The 24,909-nt window shown below is 48.3% G+C and overlaps 5 protein-coding genes and 1 long non-coding RNA gene across 6 annotated transcripts; 2 read left to right on the top strand and 4 right to left on the bottom strand.

Moving 5' to 3' along the window:
- Positions 1-6,600: 6,600 nt before the first annotated feature.
- On the bottom strand, positions 6,601-8,733 carry LOC112889070. The gene is made up of 2 exons (XR_003227994.1): positions 7,745-8,733; positions 6,601-7,121 (listed from the first exon to the last, which is right to left on the bottom strand). It is a non-coding gene; the product is annotated as an uncharacterized LOC112889070 (long non-coding RNA).
- Positions 8,734-9,330: 597 nt separating this feature from the next.
- On the bottom strand, positions 9,331-11,032 carry LOC112889068. Its single transcript, XM_025955552.1, has 4 exons — positions 10,382-11,032; positions 10,205-10,295; positions 9,927-10,042; positions 9,331-9,830 (listed from the first exon to the last, which is right to left on the bottom strand). Exons 1-4 carry the CDS (start codon positions 11,015-11,017, stop codon positions 9,627-9,629), a joined length of 1,047 nt encoding a protein of 348 aa, XP_025811337.1. The 5' UTR covers positions 11,018-11,032; the 3' UTR covers positions 9,331-9,626.
- Positions 11,033-11,436: 404 nt separating this feature from the next.
- Positions 11,437-12,483, bottom strand: LOC112889069. Its single transcript, XM_025955553.1, has one exon. The coding sequence runs from the start codon at positions 12,450-12,452 to the stop codon at positions 11,751-11,753; it is 702 nt and encodes a 233-aa protein (XP_025811338.1). The 5' UTR covers positions 12,453-12,483; the 3' UTR covers positions 11,437-11,750.
- A 67-nt stretch (positions 12,484-12,550) lies between these two features.
- Positions 12,551-15,584, top strand: LOC112889067 (glutathione S-transferase T3-like). The gene is made up of 6 exons (XM_025955551.1): positions 12,551-12,687; positions 12,774-13,238; positions 13,551-13,677; positions 13,767-14,043; positions 14,127-14,323; positions 14,864-15,584. Exons 2-6 carry the CDS (start codon positions 13,069-13,071, stop codon positions 15,521-15,523), a joined length of 1,431 nt encoding a protein of 476 aa, XP_025811336.1. The 5' UTR covers positions 12,551-12,687; positions 12,774-13,068; the 3' UTR covers positions 15,524-15,584.
- A 3,537-nt stretch (positions 15,585-19,121) lies between these two features.
- On the top strand, positions 19,122-20,905 carry LOC112890226 (benzyl alcohol O-benzoyltransferase-like). The gene is made up of 2 exons (XM_025957123.1): positions 19,122-19,843; positions 19,938-20,905. Exons 1-2 carry the CDS (start codon positions 19,391-19,393, stop codon positions 20,832-20,834), a joined length of 1,350 nt encoding a protein of 449 aa, XP_025812908.1. The 5' UTR covers positions 19,122-19,390; the 3' UTR covers positions 20,835-20,905.
- Positions 20,906-22,416: 1,511 nt separating this feature from the next.
- Positions 22,417-24,168, bottom strand: LOC112889564 (benzyl alcohol O-benzoyltransferase-like). The gene has a single exon (XM_025956274.1). It carries the CDS (start codon positions 24,017-24,019, stop codon positions 22,679-22,681), a length of 1,341 nt encoding a protein of 446 aa, XP_025812059.1. The 5' UTR covers positions 24,020-24,168; the 3' UTR covers positions 22,417-22,678.
- Between the last annotated feature and the right edge of the window lie 741 nt (positions 24,169-24,909).

The raw sequence follows: 24,909 nt of genomic DNA, 5'->3' as shown, positions 1-24,909 counted from the left end.
CACACCATCATACACTACGATTGCACTTAATGTTACCAATAGCTAGTTCTATCATCCTCATCCAAGTGTTCAAAAATATAAGGTAATATCTATTGCGGTATCTATATATGAAATAATTTGTTTTTGTCGGCACTTGAGCACTTAGTGTTTGGTAGCACATGTCGTAATTAGCAGGATTCATATCATAAAACATTAAAATCGTTAAAGCAAAGTTGTCTATTTTTGTCCATTTGTAGCTTTTAGCGGTATACTGCAAGTAATGACGCTATCGTAAGATTCTATAAGGTAGGTTATGTGATGCATACAAGACGACACAACCCGACATCCTATTTTATTTTGATGACGCTGTCACAAGATCTTACAAGCCAGGTGACGTACGTTACAAAATAGCCGCAATCTTATTCAATAGTGATGGCGCTATCATAAAATCTAAAAGTGAAAAAATGCTTTATACTCGTTCCTTGCTCCCTAAGGACAGCACATGCAATTTAGAACTGTTTCTTGTATTAGGTTTATGCGTGACTATGTGAGAGGCATCCGCGAGGCATGCTGTTCTTCGGAGTGGGTATCATGCGTTCCTTTGCATTAGCTCTCTATTTCATTTGAAGGATAAATTTAAGACACTTTCTGCCTTCGTATAAAATAGCTCCCCACGAATTTCGCGAGCTGTTTTTTCATGGCCATTGGGTTGACGAAGGTACCCCGGCCAGTACGTCTCTGTTTTTTTCACAAGTTCTGCACGTCTGCTCTTGTTTGTTTTGTGATGTGTAGTGCGGGCGTGCCTACATGATATATCAGTAGACCAGTTGGTCCCAATCGTGTCTCAGGTAACAAACATGTCACTCATCAGGTAGAGCACCAAAGCAACTTAAAGTGCTCTCCCACAAAAACACATCAACTTATTAGAACAAACTGAAAGAGAAATACCACAGGCAGAAATCAATCTGCTTCAGAAATCAGAACGCATATTTATTAGGGAAAACACTTCCATCCTCCACTGGAAAGAAATTTTGGCAGATCTTACAGACAGTTCAGACTCGACCAAAGGAATCAGAAATACGCTCACAATCTCACCATGAAACCCACTCAGATCTCTTTCTAGCAGAGGACAGAATCACTACTCGCGAAGATGAAAGGCATTAGCTAGCTATAAGCCTTGAGATCTCTGCCCTCCTCAAGGCACGCTCTTTTTACCAGGACAAGCAAGAATCCACCGGACCAGTCCGCTTCACGGGGCCCCGAGGCGCCGGCCGTCGGTGCGGCCCCACGACGGCTTCTCGCCGTTCACCTTGCCGTTGAACTGGTCGGACGGGCCGGACGGAGGGATGGGCGGCCGCTGCCCGGCCTCCGCTTCCTCCGACAACGGTTGCACAGGTGGGTTGATGACCTCCGGCGGCGGCGCCGGAGCGGCTGCTGCTGCAGTGATGAGCAGGCCGGCGGCTGCCTCCGCCGGGCCATGTTTCACGCGATCCTGGACCGACAGCACCAGGAACGCCAGGCCGGCGACGAGGACGAGCTGGCCAAGCGAGGCCATGCGAGCACGCGAGCTGCAGCCGCAGGAGACGAAGAACCCAAGCAGGCAGTGAGGCGGAGACGACAGTGTGATGAGGTGACTGAGGCGCGAGGCGAGCCCGGCTGCCAGTGAGCCCTTAAAAGGCGGGAGCGAGGAGCCATGGCATTTACTCCGCTTCTTGGCCGGATGCTTGCACCAGCATCTCTCTCCCTCCAGACAGCAACGAGATCGAAGGCTCGGCTCCTCCATCGCCACCGCAGCTCCATGGTCAAAAGGTTTCCGGACAGGACGAAACGGCTGGAAGCCATTATTTGATTGACGCCATGCAAAGCCGATCAACTTTTCAGCTCTTGATCAATGATCGACACCAGAAATCATCCAAACATTGATTGCCGGAATGAGGGGGTGGATGTTGGATAGCAATAAGAGGTACTAGTATGGCTGAAGGTAGAAGAGAGGGAGAGGAGGCGGATCATCATGCGTTCTTGGCTTCTTGCTTGCACAAGCATGGATGTCATCAGCGAAGGGTCATGGGTGTATATTGGATTATTCATTCATGGAGGGTTGAGGATAGCTGTTGAACCAGTGGAGATTCTTGGCACTAGCATTCAATTGCAACAAACTAAACTGGTCATGGCAATTACTGCAAGATTTGACATGGTATACTAGCTCTTGTATTCTTGCAGGATTTCCATCAGTTACTGCAGTTATCATGCAAGAGTGTATGTGTTTTTACTGCAAGACCAGATTCGTTAGCCTGGTTACTAGCTCTTGTATTCTTTTCAAAATATGTAAGGCGCCATGCATTTGACATGGTATATTGAAAACTAACTTTGACCCCCAGCAAAAGAAAGGAAAGAAACTAAGGCCCTGTTTGGATACAAAGTATTTTTGGAATATTGGATAAATACTATGGTTTTACAAAATACTTTGGTTTTTAAAAACTCATGGGTGTTTGATGAACAAACTTTGTGGTTTTAAAAACCGTAGTACTATCAAAATCATAGTCTTTTTGGAGTTTAAAAACTCCACTCCAGACCTCTTTTTTCTAAACCATGGTTTTGCACGTCTTTAGCTTATAAAACTACAGTTTCTTAATACTATAGTTTTCTAAAACTGCAACATCCAAACGGACCCTAAACTTTGACTGTTAGTTTGTCCTCTGCAATCTTAGCTCATAATAATATAACATACCACATATTAAGGACAATTTGTTCCTTCTTTAGTCATGATTACTGGAAAGTAATTTAATTTCAAACATGAACTAAATGAAAATCTCTGTACATTAAAAATAAAACTTAATCTAGACTACTTGTTGGTCAAAGATTGTGAAGTACGAATAATCTTGAAATGAATATGCTTCTTATAATAAGAGACTGATGAGGGGGTGCATACACTTGCATGAAACAGCCTGAAGATATTTTCAAAGAAAAGATGCCATCTATACTCAGATGCCAGCATACTCCTCCAAGGCATTCTGTTTTTATACATGTATAAAAATAAAAACACATAGATAGCTGGCTAGCATTTTGCGTTGAATTATTCCGGCCAGGAGGACAAGCAAATAAATAAAAGAGAAGGCTTGCTTGGTTGTAATGGTCTCTGTACGTAGTGCAAAATAAACAAGATGATGTCACAACTAAGAGGGACTTCTCTGTCTGAATTTCTAATGCATGCCTTTGTTTTCAAAGAATACAAAACTCTGAAGATGATGTAGATGGAGATGGAGATCATGCGATCCACGATCGATGCATCGTGCCTCATAAAGCACAGTAGGTACGATCAGGTTTTATAAAACTGAAGGATAATATAGCCCACAGCAGGTGAGGTAAGCTGCGCACATCGATCTCTTCAGGTGTGATCAAGCCAAATATCTGAATCCTCAAAGTTGAAAAGGTTTATCAGATAGCAGTGGCATGTTGTGTCCACAAGTCATGAACCCCAGCTTTGGGCCACGTAACCCAAGAGCACCGATCCGGTGACAAAACACTGCCACTCCCTTCGTTTCTTGTTAACTATCATTGTATTAGTAATCCATATTATTGTGAAACAAATATAATGCTATGAAAGCATATAGGCTGCAAGAAAATTCTATAATAACATCATATTATGGGATTAATTTTGGCATTTTGTATATGTATTAGTGGTCAATTCTAAAGTTTGAGTGCACCCATTTTAAAAATGAATGACATATTTGAGAATGTATGGAATATTCTGTGGTCTGAGAGTTTTAAAGTCTTGTCATTCTAAAACAAGATACTCAAAAATAGAGAGAATATTTCATAGCATGTACTGGATGAACTGCTCTGGCCTATACCTGCTAGTTCAGTATGCACACAGAGATGTGCAGCAGCAAAAAAAAAAGTAGCTTTACACGGAGACAGCAATAGCCAACTTTGTTGCCACACTAATAAGCCTGTATTATATTTCTGAATGCAAGCTAGCGGTGATTACTTCACACAATTGCAGAACAATAATGTATCGCTGCTTAGGTGCATGCCGGATTTGGATAAAAACTTTGTCAAGCACTAGCTGCTGCTGGTCAAGTTTTGGAAACCACGAGGTTGTCTTTGTTGTAAAGCAGATGCATTGCGGCATTAGGGTTGGGACGCTGAGTCATGCCTGTGTACGTGCAGATACTCTGGGTTTTTTTTTTTGCGAGGAAGATGCTCTGTTGTTTTAACTTTGTCGGTTTGAGACTTTGACCTGAGGTCCTCACTCACTTACAGCTGGAGAGCAATGGTGAAAACGTGTCGTTGCTGATTGTAGTTAACGGTAAAACAATGTACATTAACCACTCTTCTTGCCGGAAACAAGTCATCAGCTGGAATAACTATCCTTTGCGTGAGTGCGCTCTAAGTACAATAATTTGTCATGACACTGTTAGAACGGTGGAGAAGAAGAAGCAGTGCAGCTGGAATCACCATTATTAAAATTTACAATGCTGATTGTATTTAGGTTATCACAAGGATATAGTCTACAAACGTAATTGTAACTGCCATATTTCCATTGTAAATTTGTAACATTGTTTTTGCATACTATACAAGCGTTTTGAAAGTATTTCGACTACACATTGTAGCCTTATAAAAATTCATGATAATTTATATTAGGAAAAAGTGGTGTAATTAATATCATTTTATGATAGAAATTACTAGATTTATTACTGCTCTCTCTATTCCAAACTTTAGATCGTTTTGGCAAATCTAGATACATAGTTTTTGCTATGTATTTAGATATAGTATTTATCTAGATGCATAGCATAAGCTATATATCTTAGATTTATAAAAACAACCTACAATTTGGAACGGAGGGAATAGATCTGTACTTCCTTCGTCCCAATTCTAACAAAAAATGCAATTTTGGCTATGTATGTGGACAACGTGACGTCCAGGTGGGTACCTAAAATTGCATTCTTTGTTGGGACAGAGCAGTAGTTGATCATCATTATCACATAGTGCATAGAGTTCTCATCAGGACTTGGAGCACTGGTGGTCTAGCAACACATACTAAAAGAATATATGTATGCAAATGATATGTGGCACCATTACTCGTTTGGCATACAACGTGTCTAGCAGAACTTATTAGAGCATGCAGTCCCTAAAGAAAAAGTACAAGGGCCTCACCTAAGCTATACACCAAAACAAATTGCACTAAAACTTTTATCCCACTGTACCTTCTCCTATTTTCATGTAGGATGGCCATCCCAATATTTTAGCATTAATTAGCTTAGTACATTACAAACTATATAATTTTCTCATACAAAAGTTACTTCTTTTCCTTTTGTAACATGGCTGCACACAGTTAATGGAGAAATTCCTATCAATCAAGAAAACATTAAACAAGAAACTAGATTTGTTAAAGATAGCCTATCATAACTCTCACATGCCTTATTCGGAAATATCTTTCTCAGTCACTACATGTTGCTGATCAATTTTCAGAAACATCTAGGTTTCCTTTCTCAAAAGGAGATGCATTAAGGTGAACGCAGTGCTACCTAGGACGGTGTGATTTGTTTGTGAACTGGGACCAAAAGATCACTGGTGTGTAGTGGTGTATTGCCTCCCTCGCTGTCTTGATATATTTTATCATCGTAGTACAACTCCGACCGAATGCTTTGCTTTGGCGTGGTACGGATCATCACTGGACAGCTCGTCATCCAGGTGATTGATATGGTCTTTTAAGCACATCTTTTTTTCGATTATAATGACCTTGAAGTATGTTTTTTATAATCTTATTGTATTACTTTCATGTGTGATAACTTTTTAGTTTGGTACTACCTCCATTCCAAAATAAGTACAACATGGACAAACATTTGTACAGGTACATAAGCAATATTGCACTTAATTATTTTGTGATAGAGTTGTATGTAGTACACTAGTATTTTTTTTATAAAAGAAAATCTCGGCCTTAGAACATTCACTTGTGAATGTATACAGCTAATAATTACAAGAGTTCTTGAACTCTAAACCTTGAAACTGAGGAATTAATACAACGACAAGAAAGAAAGAGACTAAGAAAGAAAGCTGGAAAGACTAAGCTTCAAACTTCCTCTAAGTCCTTGTCTCAACCTTGTCTTGATCTATCTCATGGCTAGTATATAACAATCTCCTTCGACCTGTCTCATGAAAGAATGCAACAAAGCCTCGTGCTTTACTAAATGAAATTAGCACTGTCTTGTCCTATTCGTTCAAAAAAGATTGCAACAAAAGCAAGGGGGAAAACCAACCTATCTCTTCTTTTTCTTTTGCCAGGCTTACAACAAGATTGTTGCGCAGACATCAGCGACTTACTTTGGAGAACATGCATGTTGCTAAAAAACTTTAAACACGGTCAGGCAGATGCCATCATGCCTCTAAGGACGAAGACATAATATGGCATAGATCAAGGAAAATGCATGCTGGCCTGTTATTTGTTCCAGGTGTTTTCCTGTTTGAGATTGCACAAATTTGGTGTTTATTGAAACAAAGGATACACAAAGATGGATCAAATTCCATACACATATATACAAGCAAAGCTATTTCAACTGTGCCAGTAGTGGAGAAACTGACTCATATGGAGTTACAGACCTCTTCAAGTTCACAGCACTGTGGCAAGAAAACTTTAAACATGGTCAGGTTACAGTACACATCCTCAAGTTTACAGCATCGAGTAAACCTTTCAAAAGAGACACGGCTACAGCCTACAGATCCGTACAGCTCCTCGGAGACAATGTTTAGTGCACAAGGGTGGCAAAATGAAGCATGACAGCATGCATCAAATTTCACTGGTGATAAATCTAAACGGAAGGAAACAAAAACTCTGCTAATTAACCTCCATCACCTGTCTTAAGCCATTCAAATTTCAACAAACACATAGAATCCTCTAGAAACACCACATAAGCTTCAAATACTCGGGGTACAAATTTGAGATACAGATGACAGCATGTAGCAAGCAGCAGATCATTTCAATTCGGAGGACTGTTGTGGCCAATGCTGGGGCTATGACCTGGAGTGGTAGAATCGGCCTGAGTAGCAGGCGCCTGCAGAACACTCCTTCCGGTGCATGAAGGCCGCACGCTGATGATAGGTGCCCTCACTTCCAGCTTCCTTGCATGAGTTGGCGCAGAGAGCTGCACGAAGAAGATAGTACTGAGAAGCAACATGAACAGAGCAATGCTTTTCAGTGAAATGGCCATGAGGTTTACAAGGAAAAAAGCTGGTGGTAGCTAGTCTGGAGTGGGAAGAGATGAGAACTCGGTACACAAGTTACTCAAAGCTAACACGGCTAACCTCTTGAGCCAGCTCCCTTCTTTATATATGCAGATGGTATCACTAATTTAGTTCAAAAGATGTACTTTTAAAGGAGTTGAGTAATGGGAGGACCACATCAATTGCCAGCCAATTGTTTAGCATTTGGATGTCTCAGTATCTTTTTTTAACAAATCCTATGGCAAAGGGAATACCTTTGCCAGTCCAGTTTTATTCTAAGAAACATCTAAGATTCACCAGACTGAATATATACTGTGTACAGCGAGATTAATCAAATAAAATAAAAAACATGGGAATATGCCTCTAGAAAGGGTAAACCCAGTGACAGCCTGACAGGTATGCTTTCATGTAAATTCATTATTCTCACAAGCATGATCATTTTATAGTTTTCTCTGCCATCAATTAATCAACCAAACTAGCAATTCCGAAGAAGTTACCAAGAATTACCTAGGACTGAAGACGCGGTTTTGGACAATCTGCTTACCATGATAATCAGTTATTTAGTGAAACATCTGCTCGCCACACTAGGCGGTCCACTGGTATTAGAATTAGTAGTAACACCCCATGGTCCACATTTTGGCTGTAAGAAGTTAGTGAATGCTAAATATATCATGGAAGCCTCATTTAAGTATGCAAGTTGCAAACTAAAGCATGCAAGTTGCAAAGTAGAAATATGAAGTGCAACACTTCCGTGTAGATCCACTTGTACGGTCGTACCAAAATTAGAAAATAACACACTACCGTCCACATTTTGGCAGCACAAAGTTAACAAGGACTACTTACATGCATGGAAGCCTCATTAAGCATGCAAGTTGCAAACTTGAAATATCAAGGTGCAATATTTTTCATGTTCCAATCAACTTCACGGGGCCATGACCTATCCGAACTTATCAGACCATTTGGTGGAGGAAGCAACAGCAAGTTGGAGCTTCTAATTTTGTTGCTCCTCGCTGCATATGGAAAAGAGTCTGTAACAGCTAATGTTCAAAGCTGAAAAACTATATGTAAGGCATTGCGCCACCAAATATTATTCCATCTCTGTGGGATCCAATTTTTCTCGGATTCCTGGAACTTTGATTTTGATTTGGAAAAGGCACATTGAGGTCTTTCTTTGTTTTGGAACATTGCCTCCCATTGGTTGGCTGGAACTCATCAACATAATTTATTTGAGGTTCTATCATCCTTTGTGGCAGAATATAACTAATCTCCATTTATTCCTGTCCTTTAATTCAATCACCCCAAGAAAAAAGTGTCGTAAACTTGACCAAAGGTCACAGAGCACAAAAGTTTTCATCATTCTGCCACGACAGTCTTTTTCCTCAGTGATTTTCCTTTTTGAGGGGAAAGGTAAGTGCTAAATACGCAGTCACGTTGGAGAAAAAGTATGAACAAATCTTCAAGCACATATTGGTGCATCCAACTAGAAATTATTGAATGGTCATAAAAGTTGTATATAAGTACTTAAGATCAGAAACATACCTCAAAAGTAAGCATCTGGCACACATATATAATAGATATGAGTGGGCACTTGGTCAGAAAGAAGTTGGAGAACTGGAGCATCAGCTGTAGTAGTAGTTTCTCTCAAACTGTTATTAAACAAATCTAGGCTCCTTAATCTTATTTACTGTACGAACATCTACACAGCTATGCTTCATAATGTGGTCCTGAGTAAATAAAGGCATGAATGTATCACTTAATACATGAAAATGGTTATTATACACAACAAGATTCTGTGTGTTCATTCCCAAGCTAGTTGCTGCACAAGAAACCACTTGTACTACCATCAGACAAGGTACCACTATATCACTGCCATATTGACAAGGTTCAACTGAAGCATGTCGCATATGCTTAAACTACAACCTACCAAAGAGGGATGAGGCATGAGCATTTCCATATCTAATGGAAATATATGGTGCCTGCCTAATGGTTCGTATATTAAGGCAATATAAGAATGAGAAGATATAGACATGCTAATCGCTTAAAATCCGTTTATAAAACATATCAGAAGTTACGCATGTACACAAAGTAGTGAAGCTCTCTTCGGAAGCACTCGTACCAAAAAAACAAAACTGTATGAAATTGTGGTAACACTGTTAATCAGTTGGTCGCAGAGAATCTCAGTCATTGATTGCATATACGATATACATCAGGTTACATATACATGATGATTCTATCTCATTATCCTACTATGTAGAGTGGTAGTGCCTCACTGCAACTGCCGACCCATACATGAGTACAGGGACCCTCCCCACACTCCCTAATTATTTGACTGCGCAAACATAACCTGAGGTGTTGCAGAGCAACAGAACAGACCTATTGCTTCTATACATAGACACTTTTTTCAGGCATGGCTCCCTCCTTTGGTGCTATATATTAAGCTTGGAAAGTAGGTAGAGGCAACCTGAGGAGATGAAAATAGATGCAGCGAAGCAAAGGAGGTCAGCACAGGATGTGATGGTCACCGTCATGCTCTTCTCGAAGATGCCAACTAGTAGAACCATGACAATGACATGACCCAGCTTTGTCTTAAGATCATTCACCGACTGGATTACCAGCCACTTGGGTCGTTCCTGCAGACAGAATTATTAGAGATGTCAACAAGCTGAAATGGACCGTGACGCTTCGCTGCCTGAGGACCACTGACAGGGATGTGCATGTGAACGAACCGGAAGACTGAACAAGCCAAAGAGGTTGGAGCCGTATGACATGTCCATGTTACTGATGAACAGCTCGTACAAGCCCGTCCCGAAGACAAACATGACCGTTCCAATGAGAAACATGTCTGGAGGTGAAACAGGTAAAACACAAGGGTAAGCCCTCACTAACGATTTGAACATGTAGAGATGATATCATAGTTGAAAATGGGACGAGTTTGAATATTAAACGGTGAACAGGGTGCTCATTTGAGGTTTGGAACAAGCATCAAGTGAGTCAGTTTGGTTACCAATGGCTTCAACCAGCATTAGGATGACACTGACAGTTCCACCGCCGTGCAGGTAGTACTTGACGAAGGCATCCATCACATAAACCCATCCCTGCAGAATCCCACGCTCCAGTTCACAAATTGGGAGGAAATAAAACCCGAAAGCTTGGTGAAACGATCACTGAAGCGAGCGAGCACCTTGAGGAAGCAAGGGATGGAGCCGGCGAGCAAGCCGCCGATGCCGAGGAAGGTCATGAACCGGCAGGCGTAGATGACCTTCTCGATCCGTTCCTCCAGCTTCCAGGCCTGCTCCGTCCGGGGAAGCCCCACCGGGCGGAACAACACCCCGCGAACGCCGCGGCGGCGGGGGTGGTGCTCCGAGTGCACCGCGCCCTCTGCCGCCGCCGTCGCCGCCGCCTGGGAACACTTGGGTGACACCCCCGGCGACCTCGCGCGCGGCCTCGGCCTCCACGCCCACCCGGCGGCCCCCGCCGCCACGCAGACGAGAGGCCTGGGCTTCATTGTCGTAGCTAGATGATCCAAAGTTCCAAACCGCTTGCTCACCAGTAACTCAGTCGCCGGTTGCTCCCGCTCCCCGCCGCACGCGGCAGGGGGGTGGTTAAGTAGCCGGCGTCCGGCTGGGGAGAGCGCCACAAGTGGGGCGCCACGTTCGCTGCACCCCGAGGAAGCGGACGTCGACGGGCCCGGCGTCGCGTTGCGGGCTGGCAGCGCGTCCACGTTGGCAGAGGGCCGGAGGAGGCGAGGGGGGAAGCACCCCTCCGCGCCGTGTCGCGCGTCCCCACGGCCGGCGGATGGCGACGGAGATAATTCCATGGCGGACGGCGATGATTGACGATGATCTGGGCTCGCGGCGGCCGCCGCGTGCCGGCCACTCCTCTCGGGATTCCCAGGGCCACACACGACGACCCGTGTGCGAGTCCGCCGTCCTGTGTGTGTGGCTGACCGTTTGATTGGTTGACTGGGCTTTGGCCTCTAGCCCACCGCGCTGTCGACGTGTGGATTGTAATTGTTTGTCGTTTGACGCGGTACAAAGGTTACGTTGGGCTTTTGATGTCGGGCCCAGTGGCATTGAATCGGATAGCTCTCCCTCGAACCTTCGAAGAAGCCCGGCGCAGCCCAACGGAAGATAGGAGAAACCTCATCACTCCAAGCAGAACACAGAAGACAGAACAGAGAGGGCTGATTGTGTCAGGAGAGCAATTTGCCATGGCAAAAATTTGAGCAGTATCCTACAAGGTCAAACTTGACTCCTCATTAACTGGATTATTACAGTGACGCTCACGAAATTACATTATTTTGAAGCCTGTTTCTCCTTTTTTACCAAAGAATTGGTATCATCACAATTCATAACTTCATCTCTCTGAACTGCACTAATTCAACAATAACTGGGAAGAAGAAAATGAATTACAGATTACAAATGTGTGTGTGTGTGTGTTCCTGCACTGCGGATTTTATGTACCAGCATTATTCGCCTGTACAAGTGTGGCGCATTGATCTGCCAATTGTTGCTGTGGAATGAACGAAGAAATGATGAATGGTGGCGCTGCTACGGCGACTTGGAGCGGCAGTCGATGGGCATGGCGGTGCCGTTGCCGGGGTAGTTGAAGAGGAAGCGGCAGGAGATGCGCGTCCAGAACTGGAGCGAGGCGAAGATGCCCACCTTCCAGGTGGTGCGCGCCTTGCCGAAGAGGTCGAGCGGCACGACGCCGGCCCGGAGCGCGCCGTCCATGTACTGCATCCCGTCGGGGCTGAGCTGCCGCCCCACCGACACCACCTGGTACCGCAGCGGCACGGCGCTGCGGCGCGCGACGGAGAAAGTCCCGGCCCGCAGCAGGGCGACGTCGGCGCCGTGGAAGCCGACGACGAGGTTGACCCCGGAGAAGGTGGCGTCGGTCTTGGAGTTGGTGTTCTCGGCCTGGATGGTGAGCGCCAGCTGCAGGTCCAGGATGGTGCCCGACTGCCCGTACTCGAGGCGCTCCAGCCGCGCGTCAGAGACCAGCAGGTACGGCATCTTGGGCTTGTACAGCAGGTAGACAGCGAACACCGTGGCGCCGGCGACGATGACGCCGATGGCCAGCAGCGTGCACAGGATCACCATCGCCCACACCAGGCCGGTGCTCTTGCGCCGCTGCCGCTCCCAGATCCGCGGCACCCGCCGCTTCCTGTGGCCGTGCTCGTGCTCGTGGGCCGCCTCCATCTCGCCATGGCCGGGAGCAGCCTGGTGGTGGGCTCCCGCCTCTCTGCCCATGGCTCGTCCTCCCTCCGATCCTCCCTGTCCGTGCCCGCGGGACCAGCCGGGAACGGAGGGATTAATACATTATTGGAGGAGTGGCATTGGGGCAAAGCAGGGGATCGAGGAGGAGGGAATGAGGGAAGCATGGCGTTAAGGTTGGGGACGGGGAGGGTTTGGTATCTCTCGCCTCATTCTTTGCTCTCTCCCCCAGCTTCTTCCTTTTCGGAGCCTAGTAATCTGCAAGCTCAAGGTGCCTCCTTGCTTGCCTGATTCTGCTTGCTTTAACAACTTCTTCAGTCTTGGGCCAGTATTGAATGAATTTTAAATCTACATTAGATGTGGGCCCTTTTCGGTGTCGGAATTGAAGAAAGACATGGGCTGGCTGCATTTGCATGTATCACGGATCACGCTCGGCCGGTCCATGCAAAGCCCAGGTAGCTACTGTCATAGTGTCATCTGGCTGAGCCTGTTGCAGTGTGAGACTAGCTAAGGCTGACTCCAACAGGCGAGCCATTCGGCTAGCTAAAGGCAATATGGCTAATGTGCGAGAACTGTAGCACCATAAATCCGTCTCCAACAGAGTAGGTATAAAGGCAAGGCATTTTGGATTGGAGGGGAGAGGGAAGGTAAAATGCGTGCGTCTTCAGGCCAAGCCATCCGCGGCTCGAGCAAGGGTCCGTTGGGCGGCACGAGAGAGAAGGTTGTGCGGCAAGGGAGACATCGCCGGTTCGGGGCTGTGCAGCGGCGGCGCCCGGCTAGGTCCTCCCGTCCAAGGTCAGCTCCGGCGAGTCCCAAGTCAAGGTTGGTCCCCTTCCGTTCATCCCGTTCCATTCCCGACTTGGAATCGCTCGATCTGCTAGTTCGTACGTCGTGGGGGTTGATATCTGCATCCGGTTTGGTGAACGGCGGGTTCTCTCCAGATCCGTGGACTCAGTGGCTGGGTGTTGCGTGCGGGGTTTGCGGCCGTTGTTGTAGTGCAGTGATTTTGGTTGCATCGACTGATTTGGATTTATTTTTCACTTTGGGTCACGAATCCGTGGTGCATCCGTGGTGAATGCTTGTTGACTTGATGTCCCTTGCTAACCATTCCAATCCAAATTCAACCTGCTGCAGGATGGAAAACACCTTGACTCCCTGTGCAAACAATGATGGTAACTCTGAGGCCTATGTTGAAGGCCAGGAATGGGAGTTCCCTCTTTCTGATTCATTGGAAGATTTGGATAATCTTACACTTCCTCAGGTTTGGCACGCTGCTATTGTATTTTGCTGCTATTGCATTGGCTAATTAAATGCTGCTATTGTATTTTGCCGTTGGTGCAAATGGTTTAGATGCGGCAAGCCCTAGGTCTGCGGCGGCCAATTCCATTACATCCTGCAGCTGTTAATGTGGAAGCCACCCAAGAGCACACGGAGGTAATTGGACAAACTCCCGAATTACAGATTCCTGTGCCTCAGTCTAAAAGAGATGGGAAAGGCAAGGGCAAAGCCAAAGTCGCTGGTAATTTCAGTGGCAAGAGGGTGTCACAAAGAGGTAAATCCTTTAGCAAAGAAGAAGATAAAATTATATGTTCTGCCTTCCTGAATGTGAGCAAAGACCCTATCACTGGTATGTCCCTTTCACTTGTAGATGAACAATCTTGAGTTATATCATTATACTGCAACTTGAATCTATGACCTGTAAATATGTAGGAACAAGTCAATCCAGTGGCGGTTATTATCAAAGGATACATAAATATTTTGTTGAGAACATTGAAGGCCCTTCTACAAGAAGTCAAGTTGCCATTTGTAACAGGTGGCTAACCATCCAAAAGGCGGTGAACAAATTTTGTGGTCATCTTTCGACTGTTGAAAGGTTAAACAAAAGTGGAAAGACTGAGCAGGACCGAGTAAGTCAGTGTGCATCCTTATATTTTTGATCTCACATGTGTATTAAGTCTCTCCTTATAAATACAGTGTTGTTTTAGCATTGTTTAAAACATTGTTTATAAATACACTGTTGTTTATAAATACAGTGTTGTTAGCATTGTTTATAAATAAATAGCAGTAAACCTACTGGCAGGGAAGAATATGAGTAGACATTAGACATCTGACAGTTATGGTAGTATGGAGTTGCATATTTTTGATCTCACATGTGTATTAAGTCTCTCCTTATAAATACAGTGTTGTTAGCATTGTTTAAAACTGGGGTCCATAATTGATGGTTATATTTGATTAGGTCCCTGCAAAATCAATGGGAATTAGTTTGTTCTAAAGATTATGACACTATAGCTATATGCATCATTTTGTTGTAGACTGTGTGAGCACTTTGTCTGGAATTCTTATATAAATGCCAGACTGCAACTTCATGTGATCTTTAATTTATTTTACTTGATGCAGTTATCTTCCCACCCTACAATTTACAACTAATATACCTTTTTCGTTCATAGATCGATGATGCTGTTAAAATGTACGAGCAGTCAGAGCCATGGACGTTCATGCATTGCTGGAACATCCTTCGCCATGAAGCCAAATGGAGCGATAAGATGGTGGAGATCAATTCTGGAGGCAGAAGTACAAAAGTTAATCAACAGGTTGCAGGAAACATTGAAGGCCAACAGCGACAATCTGAGAATGATGACAATGGACAGCCAGCTCGACCAGAAGGAAGGGACACTGCCAAAAAGCGTAAGAGTCGTGGGACTGCAGACAATGATGCATCTAGTGCTGCAATTGAAGTTCTTCAAAGCATGAATGCAAGGGGCCAGATCAAGGACGACAAAGAAGACAGTCAGATGGCGCAAATACTCCAACGGAAGGATGCTAAGATAGAGCTTCAACAAAATATGATTGCTCTGCAGAGAGAGGAGATGCAAAAGAGATGGGAACTTGAGAAGGAGAAGCTGAACTTGACTAGGGAGGAAGTACAACTGCGTAAAGAACAGACAAAGGTTGAGATGATGAAGGCTGAAGCTCATTTCATGGGTCAGGATCTAGACAAGTTAGCCCCACACCTCAAAGAGTACTACATGTCCATCCAGCGAGAGATAATGGAGCGTCGAGGGATTATAAGCTCTCCAACAAGCAGTTCTGGACCGAGCATGCCTTAAACTTTGTGTCTGTAACTATTTGATTTGTTCCCTGTTATGGACCCAAACATCAAGTTGTCTGTAGAACAGTTTCTTGCATTGCTTGTTGTCGATGGAACAGTAATGTTGTGTGTTATAATAAACAAAAGTTATGTTGTGTGTACATCTATTTGCTCTGTCAGCCCCAGAACCATAGCACAGGTGGAACCATTTCTGCCGGTTGGTAGATGGCTCTTGCAACAACTTAGCTAAACATTTGGAGAGGAGACCTTTGTTCTAAATGTGCAGGTGATTAACTCCAAGTCCACCCTGGGCTTTGTCCCAGCAGACCGGATCCCAAGCAGCCTTGGATTGGCCTCCTGTGCAGGTAGCATCACCAGGCTAGATAAAATCCCTTCTCTTTGCATCAATGGACTCGATAGTGACTTTGAGCAGCAAGGTGGAACACATGGCATAGACAGCTCGTGCTTCCAGCATAGCATTTGCAAGAATAGCTCTGCCACTTGGTGTCAGCAACTTGCCACACCAACCTGGAATGTAGGTTGCTGTGGCAGGCCATTCGCACACTACCACATCTTACTTTAGGCGCTATACTAGATCGCTAGCGATCTCCGTAATGTTTGCTAAATGGTTTAATTTGTTCTGCTTTTGCCGTTCAGTACTGATAGAATGATAACCTATCAGTGCTCACAAACTTTTTTACAATTTAAGTCAGATATATGAGAGCGCCTATCAACTTTAGAGCAACTTTAGAGCATCTTTTTATCTAGAGTTGAGAATTTACCATATGCATTGCATATCATACTTGAATCCATAGGTTTAGCATCAAGACATACAATTGCATAGATTGTACAAAATAAATTCTGCAGCCATACAGTCATGCAAATGGACCGGTGGAAGCTCCAAAATGACTCCAAAGGTGCTCGACAAGGTCATGCAGAAGTTGGCCATTTGTTTCCTTGCTTTTGATGCAGTTGTAAGCATCAATTAGCTCACTGATCTCAGGAACATCTCTGTTCTCTAGAATTGCTGGATCTTCGGGACCTTCAAAGCCACGTGTATCACAAGGATTTGGGTATGTGTTCCGTTCATCTTCTATAACCATGTTGTGAAGAATTACACATGCACGCATGATGGCATTGAGCTGTCTTGGATTCCACAGCCTAGTGGGATTACGGATGATCTTGAACTTAGTTTGTAGTACTCCAAAGGTTCTCTCCACATCCTTCCTACATGACTCTTGAGCGGCTGCAAAAATTTTATGTTTCATGCTAACCGGGGCACTGATTGTCTTCACTAAAGTTGCCCAATCTGGGTAAATTCCATCGGCCAAATAATACCCCATGTTATATGGGTTGCCATTGATCCAATACTCAACCTCAGGTGTCCTACCATTGGCTAAATCATCAAACACAGGAGATCGATGCAAAACATTTATGTCATTGTGAGAACCCGGTAGCCCAAAAAATGCATGCCAAATCCGCAGATCCTGAGTAGCCACTGCCTCAAGTATAATAGTTGGTTTGGATTTATGACCCTTGTACATGCCGGCCAATGCCGTGGGACAATTCTCCCATTCCCAGTGCATACAATCTATGCTACCAACCATGCCGGGGAAACCTCTAGCCTCATTTTGCTTTAGAATGACTGCAAGCTCGTGGGCACGTGGTGGTCTCAAGTACTCTTTCTCATATACATCAATGACAGTGTGCACAAATTGCATGAGGGTGTCAAGAACAGTGGTCTCTGCCATTTTGTATGTGTCGTCTAATGCATCTGCAGCTCCACCGTAAGCTAACATTCTCAATGCAATTAAACACTTGTGAATCGGACTGAAACCTAACTTATTTGCTGCATTCCTTTTTTGCTTGAAATAATGGTTTCTAGCACTGACATCGTGGACGATGCGTAGGAACAAAGATTTACGCATTCTGAACCTATGAAGTGTTATTGTGCAATGCTTTATCAGTGCCACAATTTAACTATAAGGTACAGGTTCTGAACATTGGAATGGCAGCAAAATAATAGCATCTGCGATAAAATGTTACCTTCGCCTAAAATTCTCTTCACCATACAGTGGAGGATCATTGAAGTAATCTCGCATTATTTGAGCATTGACCTCTTCCCTGTGACGATTCTTTACTGCATGCCCAATGACAGATCCTCCCCAAGATCGTTTCTTCCCTAGGACCATTGTGACTGCAACAGCCGTGGCTTGCAGTTCTTCCTCTACACAACGATTTGCGGCAGCCGTACCGCAAATCCCCATCTTGATGTAACTCCAGGCCATGGTGAACTCTGTCCGTCCTGACCTGCAACAGGGCTAAAGTATCAACGCCCACTACATTCGTCCCCAAGTCCCCATTGCCGGACAGGCGCAAGCTCCAGTGCTGTCGTCGCAAAGAAGAAGAATCCGTTGAACTCACCTGCAATCCGTGACCTTCCGATGACCTCCGCCTACTCCAAAGCGTCCACGACACGATCCATGCCTCGCGTGCAAAGATGTGCTGAAATGATTCAACCCAGCTCACGGATCTGCAGGAGCTTGCAAGCGGTGCGGGAGAGAGTTCTTGCCGCCGGCGGGAGCCAACTACCAGCGGAATGGATGACGCTATTTGCCTATGCTGTTGGAGGCTGGGAAATATGACTACCGTAGCTATGTCATTCACGGTAGGCAAAACGTGCTTTTGCCTGCTCCGAATGGCGTGCGTTGTTGGAGTCAGCCTAAGTAGCTAGGAATCTAAACAGTATCGTCACTGCCATCAATCACATGGAGGAGGAGGAGGAGGAGGAGGAGGAGGAGAAGAAGAAGAAGAAGAACTGAAACGACGTGCATGGAAAAGGAAAAGCAGGAGCGGCAGCAAAGGCGTCGGGCAGGTACATCGCTTCACTTGATCCGTTTGATGAGATCGCAGCACTCGTGTAGTGTAGGACCCCCGTGCGTGGAGTGCACGCGCTGCAGATCACCAGGGTCAGACCAAACGGTCAGCCTGTTCGCCGTGGACCTACCACTACGTACTACCCGCCTGTGAGTGAGCACCCAACCATTCGAGCTGCGCGCGGGTCCGCGAGTCGCTGGAGATTCCGGCGGTCCCGTCCCCGCCGGCCGCCGCGCGCACCGCGGGCTGCCGGGCTCTCGTAGTCGTAGTGGCGCGGCGCGACCTCGGCGCGCACCAGGGAGAGGCCGGGCCGCCTTTTCAACTGGCTCGTGAAGAGGGGCAGCACAGTACGGCACAGCTCGGCGGTGGCGTCCTCCTCGGCGTAACTCGGGGCGGCAGCGGCGAATTGAAAGGACGGCGGCCATCGGCTGTTTTACACTACACCGGTCAGATCAGGACGCCTGCCTCTGCCTGCTCCATCATGGTTGCATGATCATCAATTGGTCCGGCCGGCCTCGATTAGTCAGTCGTGGGTGCGCGGGTGCCGGACCACCTCGTCGTCGATTGACCGGAGCACCTAGTTACACGTGGAACAGCGCGGTGATCCATGCACAGAGTATATACGTTCTGAAATTTCAGGAGCAACCAGATTGGGGACTCTTTCTGAAACCTCAGCTCGGTCGCCGGCTAATAATTCACGCACATCATTCTTTCTCCCCCTGCAATTCGTCCTCCAGTGTACGGTGAAAAAAACACTACCTGGTTTGCAAACGGCCAACCAGCCAAATCCACTTCTGACTTGTCTTCCAGATGCAGCGGCCGCTGCCAACGTTGGACTAAGGATGTCCATGCATGCATGCCACCGTGGCTGGCACCAAACAACCCCAGCTTGAGCTTGGCCGTATAAAAGCCAACCCAAACATGATCCATCAGCAGGCATAGGCGCAACGCAACACGGAACCACTGCACGAACACACAGGTATCTAGCATTCGATCAACATAACCGCGGATGGCGTCGTCGTTGCCGGCGTTCACGGTGCGGCGGGCCGGGGAGCCGGTGCTGGTGGCGCCGGCGGCGCCGACGCCGCGGGAGGCGAAGCCACTGTCGGACATCGACGACGCCGAGGGCATGCGGTTCTACAGCTCGGGCATCCACCTGTACCGCGGCGACCCGGCCAGGGCGGGGCAGGACCCGGCCAGGGTCGTCCGGGAGGCGCTGGCCAGGGCGCTCGTCCCGTACTACCCGCTCGCGGGCCGCCTCCGCGAGGAGAAAGGGAGGAAGCTCGTCGTGGACTGCGCTGGCCAGGGCGTCATGTTCGCGGAGGCCGACGCCGACCTCACCGCCGACGACTTCGGCGACGTGAAGAGCCCGCCGTTCCCGTGCTTCGAGCGGTTTATTCTGGAGAGCACCACCATCGCCGGCGTCGAGCCCGTCGTCGACCGGCCATTGTTGTACGTTCAGGTACGGTCCTACTTACAAGTGTGCACGGTCGTGTCGTGTCGCGCATCAACATTTTACCGCAAACAAATACAAACATGTTGCTACGCATGTACAGGTGACAAGGCTCAAGTGTGGAGGCTTCATATTCGGGCGGCGGATCTGCCACTGCCTGGTGGACGCTCCGGGAGCCATGCAGTTCGAGAAGGCCGTGTGCGAGTTCGCGCGGGGCGCCGAGGCGCCGTCGCTGGCGCCGGCGTGGGGCAGGGAGACGTTCATGGCGCGGCAGCCCCCGCGACCGTCGTACCCGCACCTCGAGTACCGTGAGCCGGCGGGCGGGCACGACCGGATGATGTCGACGCCCCCCGGCGACATGGCGCGAGTCCCGTTCTTCTTCGGGCCGCGGGAGATCGCCGGGCTGCGCCAGCGCGCGCCCCCGCACATGCGCGGGAGCTGCTCCCGCTTCGAGCTGGTGGCCGCTGGCATCTGGCGCAGCCGGGCGGCGGCGCTCGAGTACGCGCCGGACGAGGAGGTGCGCCTGTCGTTCATCGTGAACGCGCGCGGCCGCGCCGGCGTCCCGCTCCCCGAGGGCTTCTACGGGAACGCGTTCGCCTACTCCGTGGCGGCGACCACCGCCGGGGAGCTCTGCGGCAGGGACCTCGGGTACGCGCTGGAGCTGGTGAAGAAGGCCAAGGCGGCGGTGACGCACGACTACCTGCTGTCGGTGGCGGACCTGATGGTGCTGGAGGGGCGGCCACTGTTCGCGCTGTCGCGGACGTACATCGTGTCGGACGTGAGCCACGCCGGGTTCAAGAGCGTGGACTTCGGGTGGGGGGAGGCCGTCTACGGCGGGCCAGCCAAGGGCGGCGAAGGGCCGCTTCCCGGCGTGACCAACTACTTGTCGCGGGCCAAGAACGGCAAGGGGGAGGAGTGCACGGTGGTGCCCGTCTGCCTGCCCAAGGACGCCATGGAGAAGTTCCAGCTCGAGGTGGAAGGACTCACCGCGGAGCACTAGCTAGGTTTCGCGCCTTCCGGTGTGTGGTGTTGTGATGATTAGTATTTTCTTTTACTACGGTAATTATAATTTGGGAGGTAATAGCAATCTCATCCTTTAAAAAATATAATCTCTATCCCAGCTATTTTAGGTTTTTTTCCCAAGTCAAACCTTTTAAACTCTGACTATAGATGGTAAAAAAATTATAAACATTGACAACATAAAAATAAAAATGATATTAGTTTATTCATAGCGAAACCCCTAACATGTAATATTTTCTATTTAAAAAATTACTTTTGAAGATATTATTGATTAAAGATAAAAATATTTAATTTTGATTGACCAAGTTTAAAGTAAGATTCCAACGAGCCTCAGCAAATGCTCTTGCCAATGATGCCCCACCTCATATATTTGAATGTCAGCTCCAACAACATATATAGAAGGAGGTATTCCACCAGATTTATTCCATTCATCCAACCTCCAAAATTTGAATCTCCGATAGTCTCTTGTTGGTCGAAATCTTCCTAAACCACAGGAGCTTCTAGTGTTTACGCAAGCAACCGCACCAGCACCATTAGGTTGCATCGGAAGGAACCTAACCAACAATCCAGCCGAGGTAAGCTCAGTTCACAACTAACGAGCTCAGGATTGGAGGCCTTGCCAGCTGAACAGTCGTATATGCCTAAATGGTCGCACTCAATCCAGATCTTGGCCCCTAGCTTTTGTTTATTGGACAAATCAGAATACCTGATGCACGCTATGGGCTTCTAAATAATACAGCTCGCCCATAGAAATCCCAACCCTGCTGCGACACGAGTACGTACGTACATGGCAACAATACTCACTCCCCATCAATACACTGTATACACACAATGCCAGCCTCTGCTCATCATCACTAGCCAAGCATGGCGTCCTTTTTTATATTTATGAAACAGGAGGGCACGCCCCAGCATAGCATCCTTGATCAGGTGGATGCTTCGACAGCTACGGATCTGCGTAGCTGATCTGCAGGAAATATGCAACAATTTGTTTGCTGACTAGCCTGTACCTTGTGTGCCTACTACGGTCCATTAGCATACAAAAACGAAGCAGCTTATGCATGATTAGTTTGGCTAGAACACATGGAAAAGTAGATGGCTAAGATTGATTTGTAAAATGCAAACTCTCCTGATGTGTGGCTTGCTTCAACCACGACGGAGCTTCTAAACCAAACCAAACAAGGGCGGTTGCAGTCAACTTTGGTCTCGGTTTACTGAAAATCACAACCGCCTTCATTCCCCGCTGGCTCGTTCTTTCAATAATACTCCCATTGTGGAACTCGAATTATCATTAGTTGGAATTTTCGTTGCTTTTGGTAATGCGAAATCGGATTCGCCCATTGTGGAAAAAAATGTGCACGTAAAGCACATCCACTACGTTTTGGACTATGATCATTTTTTTTAATAAAAAAATATGGTATAGTCGCGGAAGCTCCTAAACACGCACGCACGCACGCTTACTCCTATAATCAATTGATCGAGAAAAATGTTTAGCACAATCCATCCCCAATGGACCACCACATTAGAATGCTCATCACCATCATTGAAATATCAGGCGGAATTGCTATTGTAAATTTCTCTTTTTTTTTCTGAGAAAGCTATTGCAAATATTTCACCTGTATATGGGATTACTCATTACTATACGTTTCCTGTTAAATCTCACCACAGCAAACAAGAACACACCACCATCACATTTCCTGTGTAGTAACTAGTAATAACACATATACCGGGCCGGTGCAATATATAACCAGCTAGTTGTGCGGTTGTGCCTGCGTAGCCTACTGGTCTGACGTGCACTCACCGGCCGGCCAGCCGGCGCGCTGCCGCCTAGAGCTCCGCGGTGAGTCCTTCCACCTCGAGCTGGAACTTCTCCATGGCGTCCTTGGGCAGGCAGACGGGCACCACAGTGCACTCCTCCCCCTTGCCGTTCTTGGCCCGCGAGAAGTAGTTGGTCACGCCGGGAAGCGGCCCTTCGCCGCCCTTGGCCGGCCCGCCGTAGACGGCCTTCCCCCACCCGAAGTCCACGCTCTTGAACCCGGCGTGGCTCACGTCCGACACGATGTACGTCCGCGACAGCGCGAACAGCGGCCGCCCCTCCAGCACCATCAGGTCCGCCACCGACAGCAGGTAGTCGTGCGTCACCGCCGCCTTGGCCTTCTTCACCAGCTCCAGCGCGTACCCGAGGTCCCTGCCGCAGAGCTCCCCGGCGGTGGTCGCCGCCACGGAGTAGGCGAACGCGTTCCCGTAGAAGCCGTCGGGGAGCGGGATCTCGGGGCGGCCGCGCGCGTTCACGATGAAGGACAGGCGCACCTCCTCGTCCGGCGAGTACCCGAGCGCCGCCGTGCGGCTGCGCCAGATGCAGGCGGCCACCAGCTCGAAGCGGGAGCAGCGCATGCCCGGCGGCGCTCGCTGGCGCAGCCCCGCGATCTCCCGGGCCCCGAAGAAGAAGGGGACGCGCGCCATGTCGGCCGGGGGCGTCGACAGCATCCTGTCGTGCCCGCCCGCCGGCTCGCGGTACTCGAGGTGCGGGTACGACGGCCGCGGAGGCCGCCGCGCCATGAACATCTCCCTGCCCCACGCCGGCGCCACGGACGGCGCGCCGGCGCCGCACGCGAGCTCGCAGATGGCCTTCTCGAACTGCATGCCGCCCGGGGCGTCCACGATGCAGTGGCAGAAGCGCTGGCCGAAGATGAAGCCCCCGCACTTGAGCCGCGTCACCTGGATGTAGAGCAGGGGGCGGTCGACGACGGGCTCGACGCCGGCGATGGTGGTGCTCTCCAGAATGAAGCTCTCGAAGCACGGGAACGGCGGGCTCTGCACGTCCCCGAAGTCGTCGGCGGTGAGGTCGGCGTCGGCCTCCGCGAACATGACGCCCTGGCCAGCGCAGTCCACGACGAGCTTCCTCCCTTTCTCCTCGCGGAGGCGGCCTGCGAGCGGGTAGTACGGGACGAGCGCCCTAGCCAGCGCCTCCCGGATGACCCTGGCCGGGTCCTGCCCCGCCTTGGCCGGGTTGCTGCGGTACAGGTGGATCCCCGAGCTGTAGAACCGCATGCCCTCCCCGTCGTCGATGTCCGACAGCGGCTTGACCTCCCGCGGCGTGGGCTCCGCCGGCGCCACCAGCACCGGCTCGCCCCGCCGCACCGTGAACGCCGGCAGCGACGACGCCATTATTGCTGTTAGTGATCGATCAAATGCAACTGTGCAAGTGCGAGCTGCGGTGGTGCGGTGGAGTGGGCTGTGAGGTTTGGTTCGATTTATAGTAGCGCGGGAAAGCAAGCGAAGAAGGGAGCTGGCCGAGCCGGGGGTTGGTGCCGTCTCGCCATGGTGGCGCGGCTTGGTCAGCAAAGTCTAAGGGTGGAGGTGGCATTGCTTGTGCCAGCAGGTATGGTGCGGCGGTGCCTGTAAATTCTGCGGTGGCCAGGGCACAACGTGGTTTTGGCTATGGCCAGAGGTGCATACAAACTGCAAAGCCACGCAGGCCCAATGCAGTCAGCAACAAGAGTACCAAGGCAGGCTTCAAGGGGCAATGCTGTTTTGCCACTGGGCCCACATTTCACTGACTCAGATAGATGGGTGGTGGTGCGCATGCAATCTGCGGCTGAGCTTGTCTCGTTCACAGCACCTTTCCGTGGTCAAATTTAGAACGAGATGAAAGGATGTCGTTTCCACACTGCGACACTCGATGGATCACCAGCAGTGGGGTTTGTTGGCGTGATGAGCTGAGGCGGTAGCTTTGTTTGGGTTCAGTTCAGATACGCAAAATCGATCGGAGGCCCTTTTGACCGGGGCGCGCAGAAAAGAACGGAGACCTGCTCTGCTAGACTGCTAGAGTGCAGTGCGCAGGAAGAGAGGGTGTTGCGCGGTCGCTGTTCCCCACGTTGCAATGGTGTCCTGCCACGTCGCCGTCGTGCGCTCAAACACCACGACGGGTTGTATGTAAGTCAGACCAGTGCCGTGTGAATTAACCGAAGGTCCGAAGCTTTAACGCTGGTTGCGCCTTTATTCTATCACTATCTTGCTTTTTATTACTAGTAACTGCATTATTAGGGGGCGCTCAG

Source organism: Panicum hallii, chromosome 4 (assembly GCF_002211085.1).
Source record: "Panicum hallii strain FIL2 chromosome 4, PHallii_v3.1, whole genome shotgun sequence".
Classification (NCBI taxonomy): Eukaryota; Viridiplantae; Streptophyta; class Magnoliopsida; order Poales; family Poaceae; genus Panicum; species Panicum hallii.
This window is presented reverse-complemented; position numbering and strand designations above follow the sequence as displayed.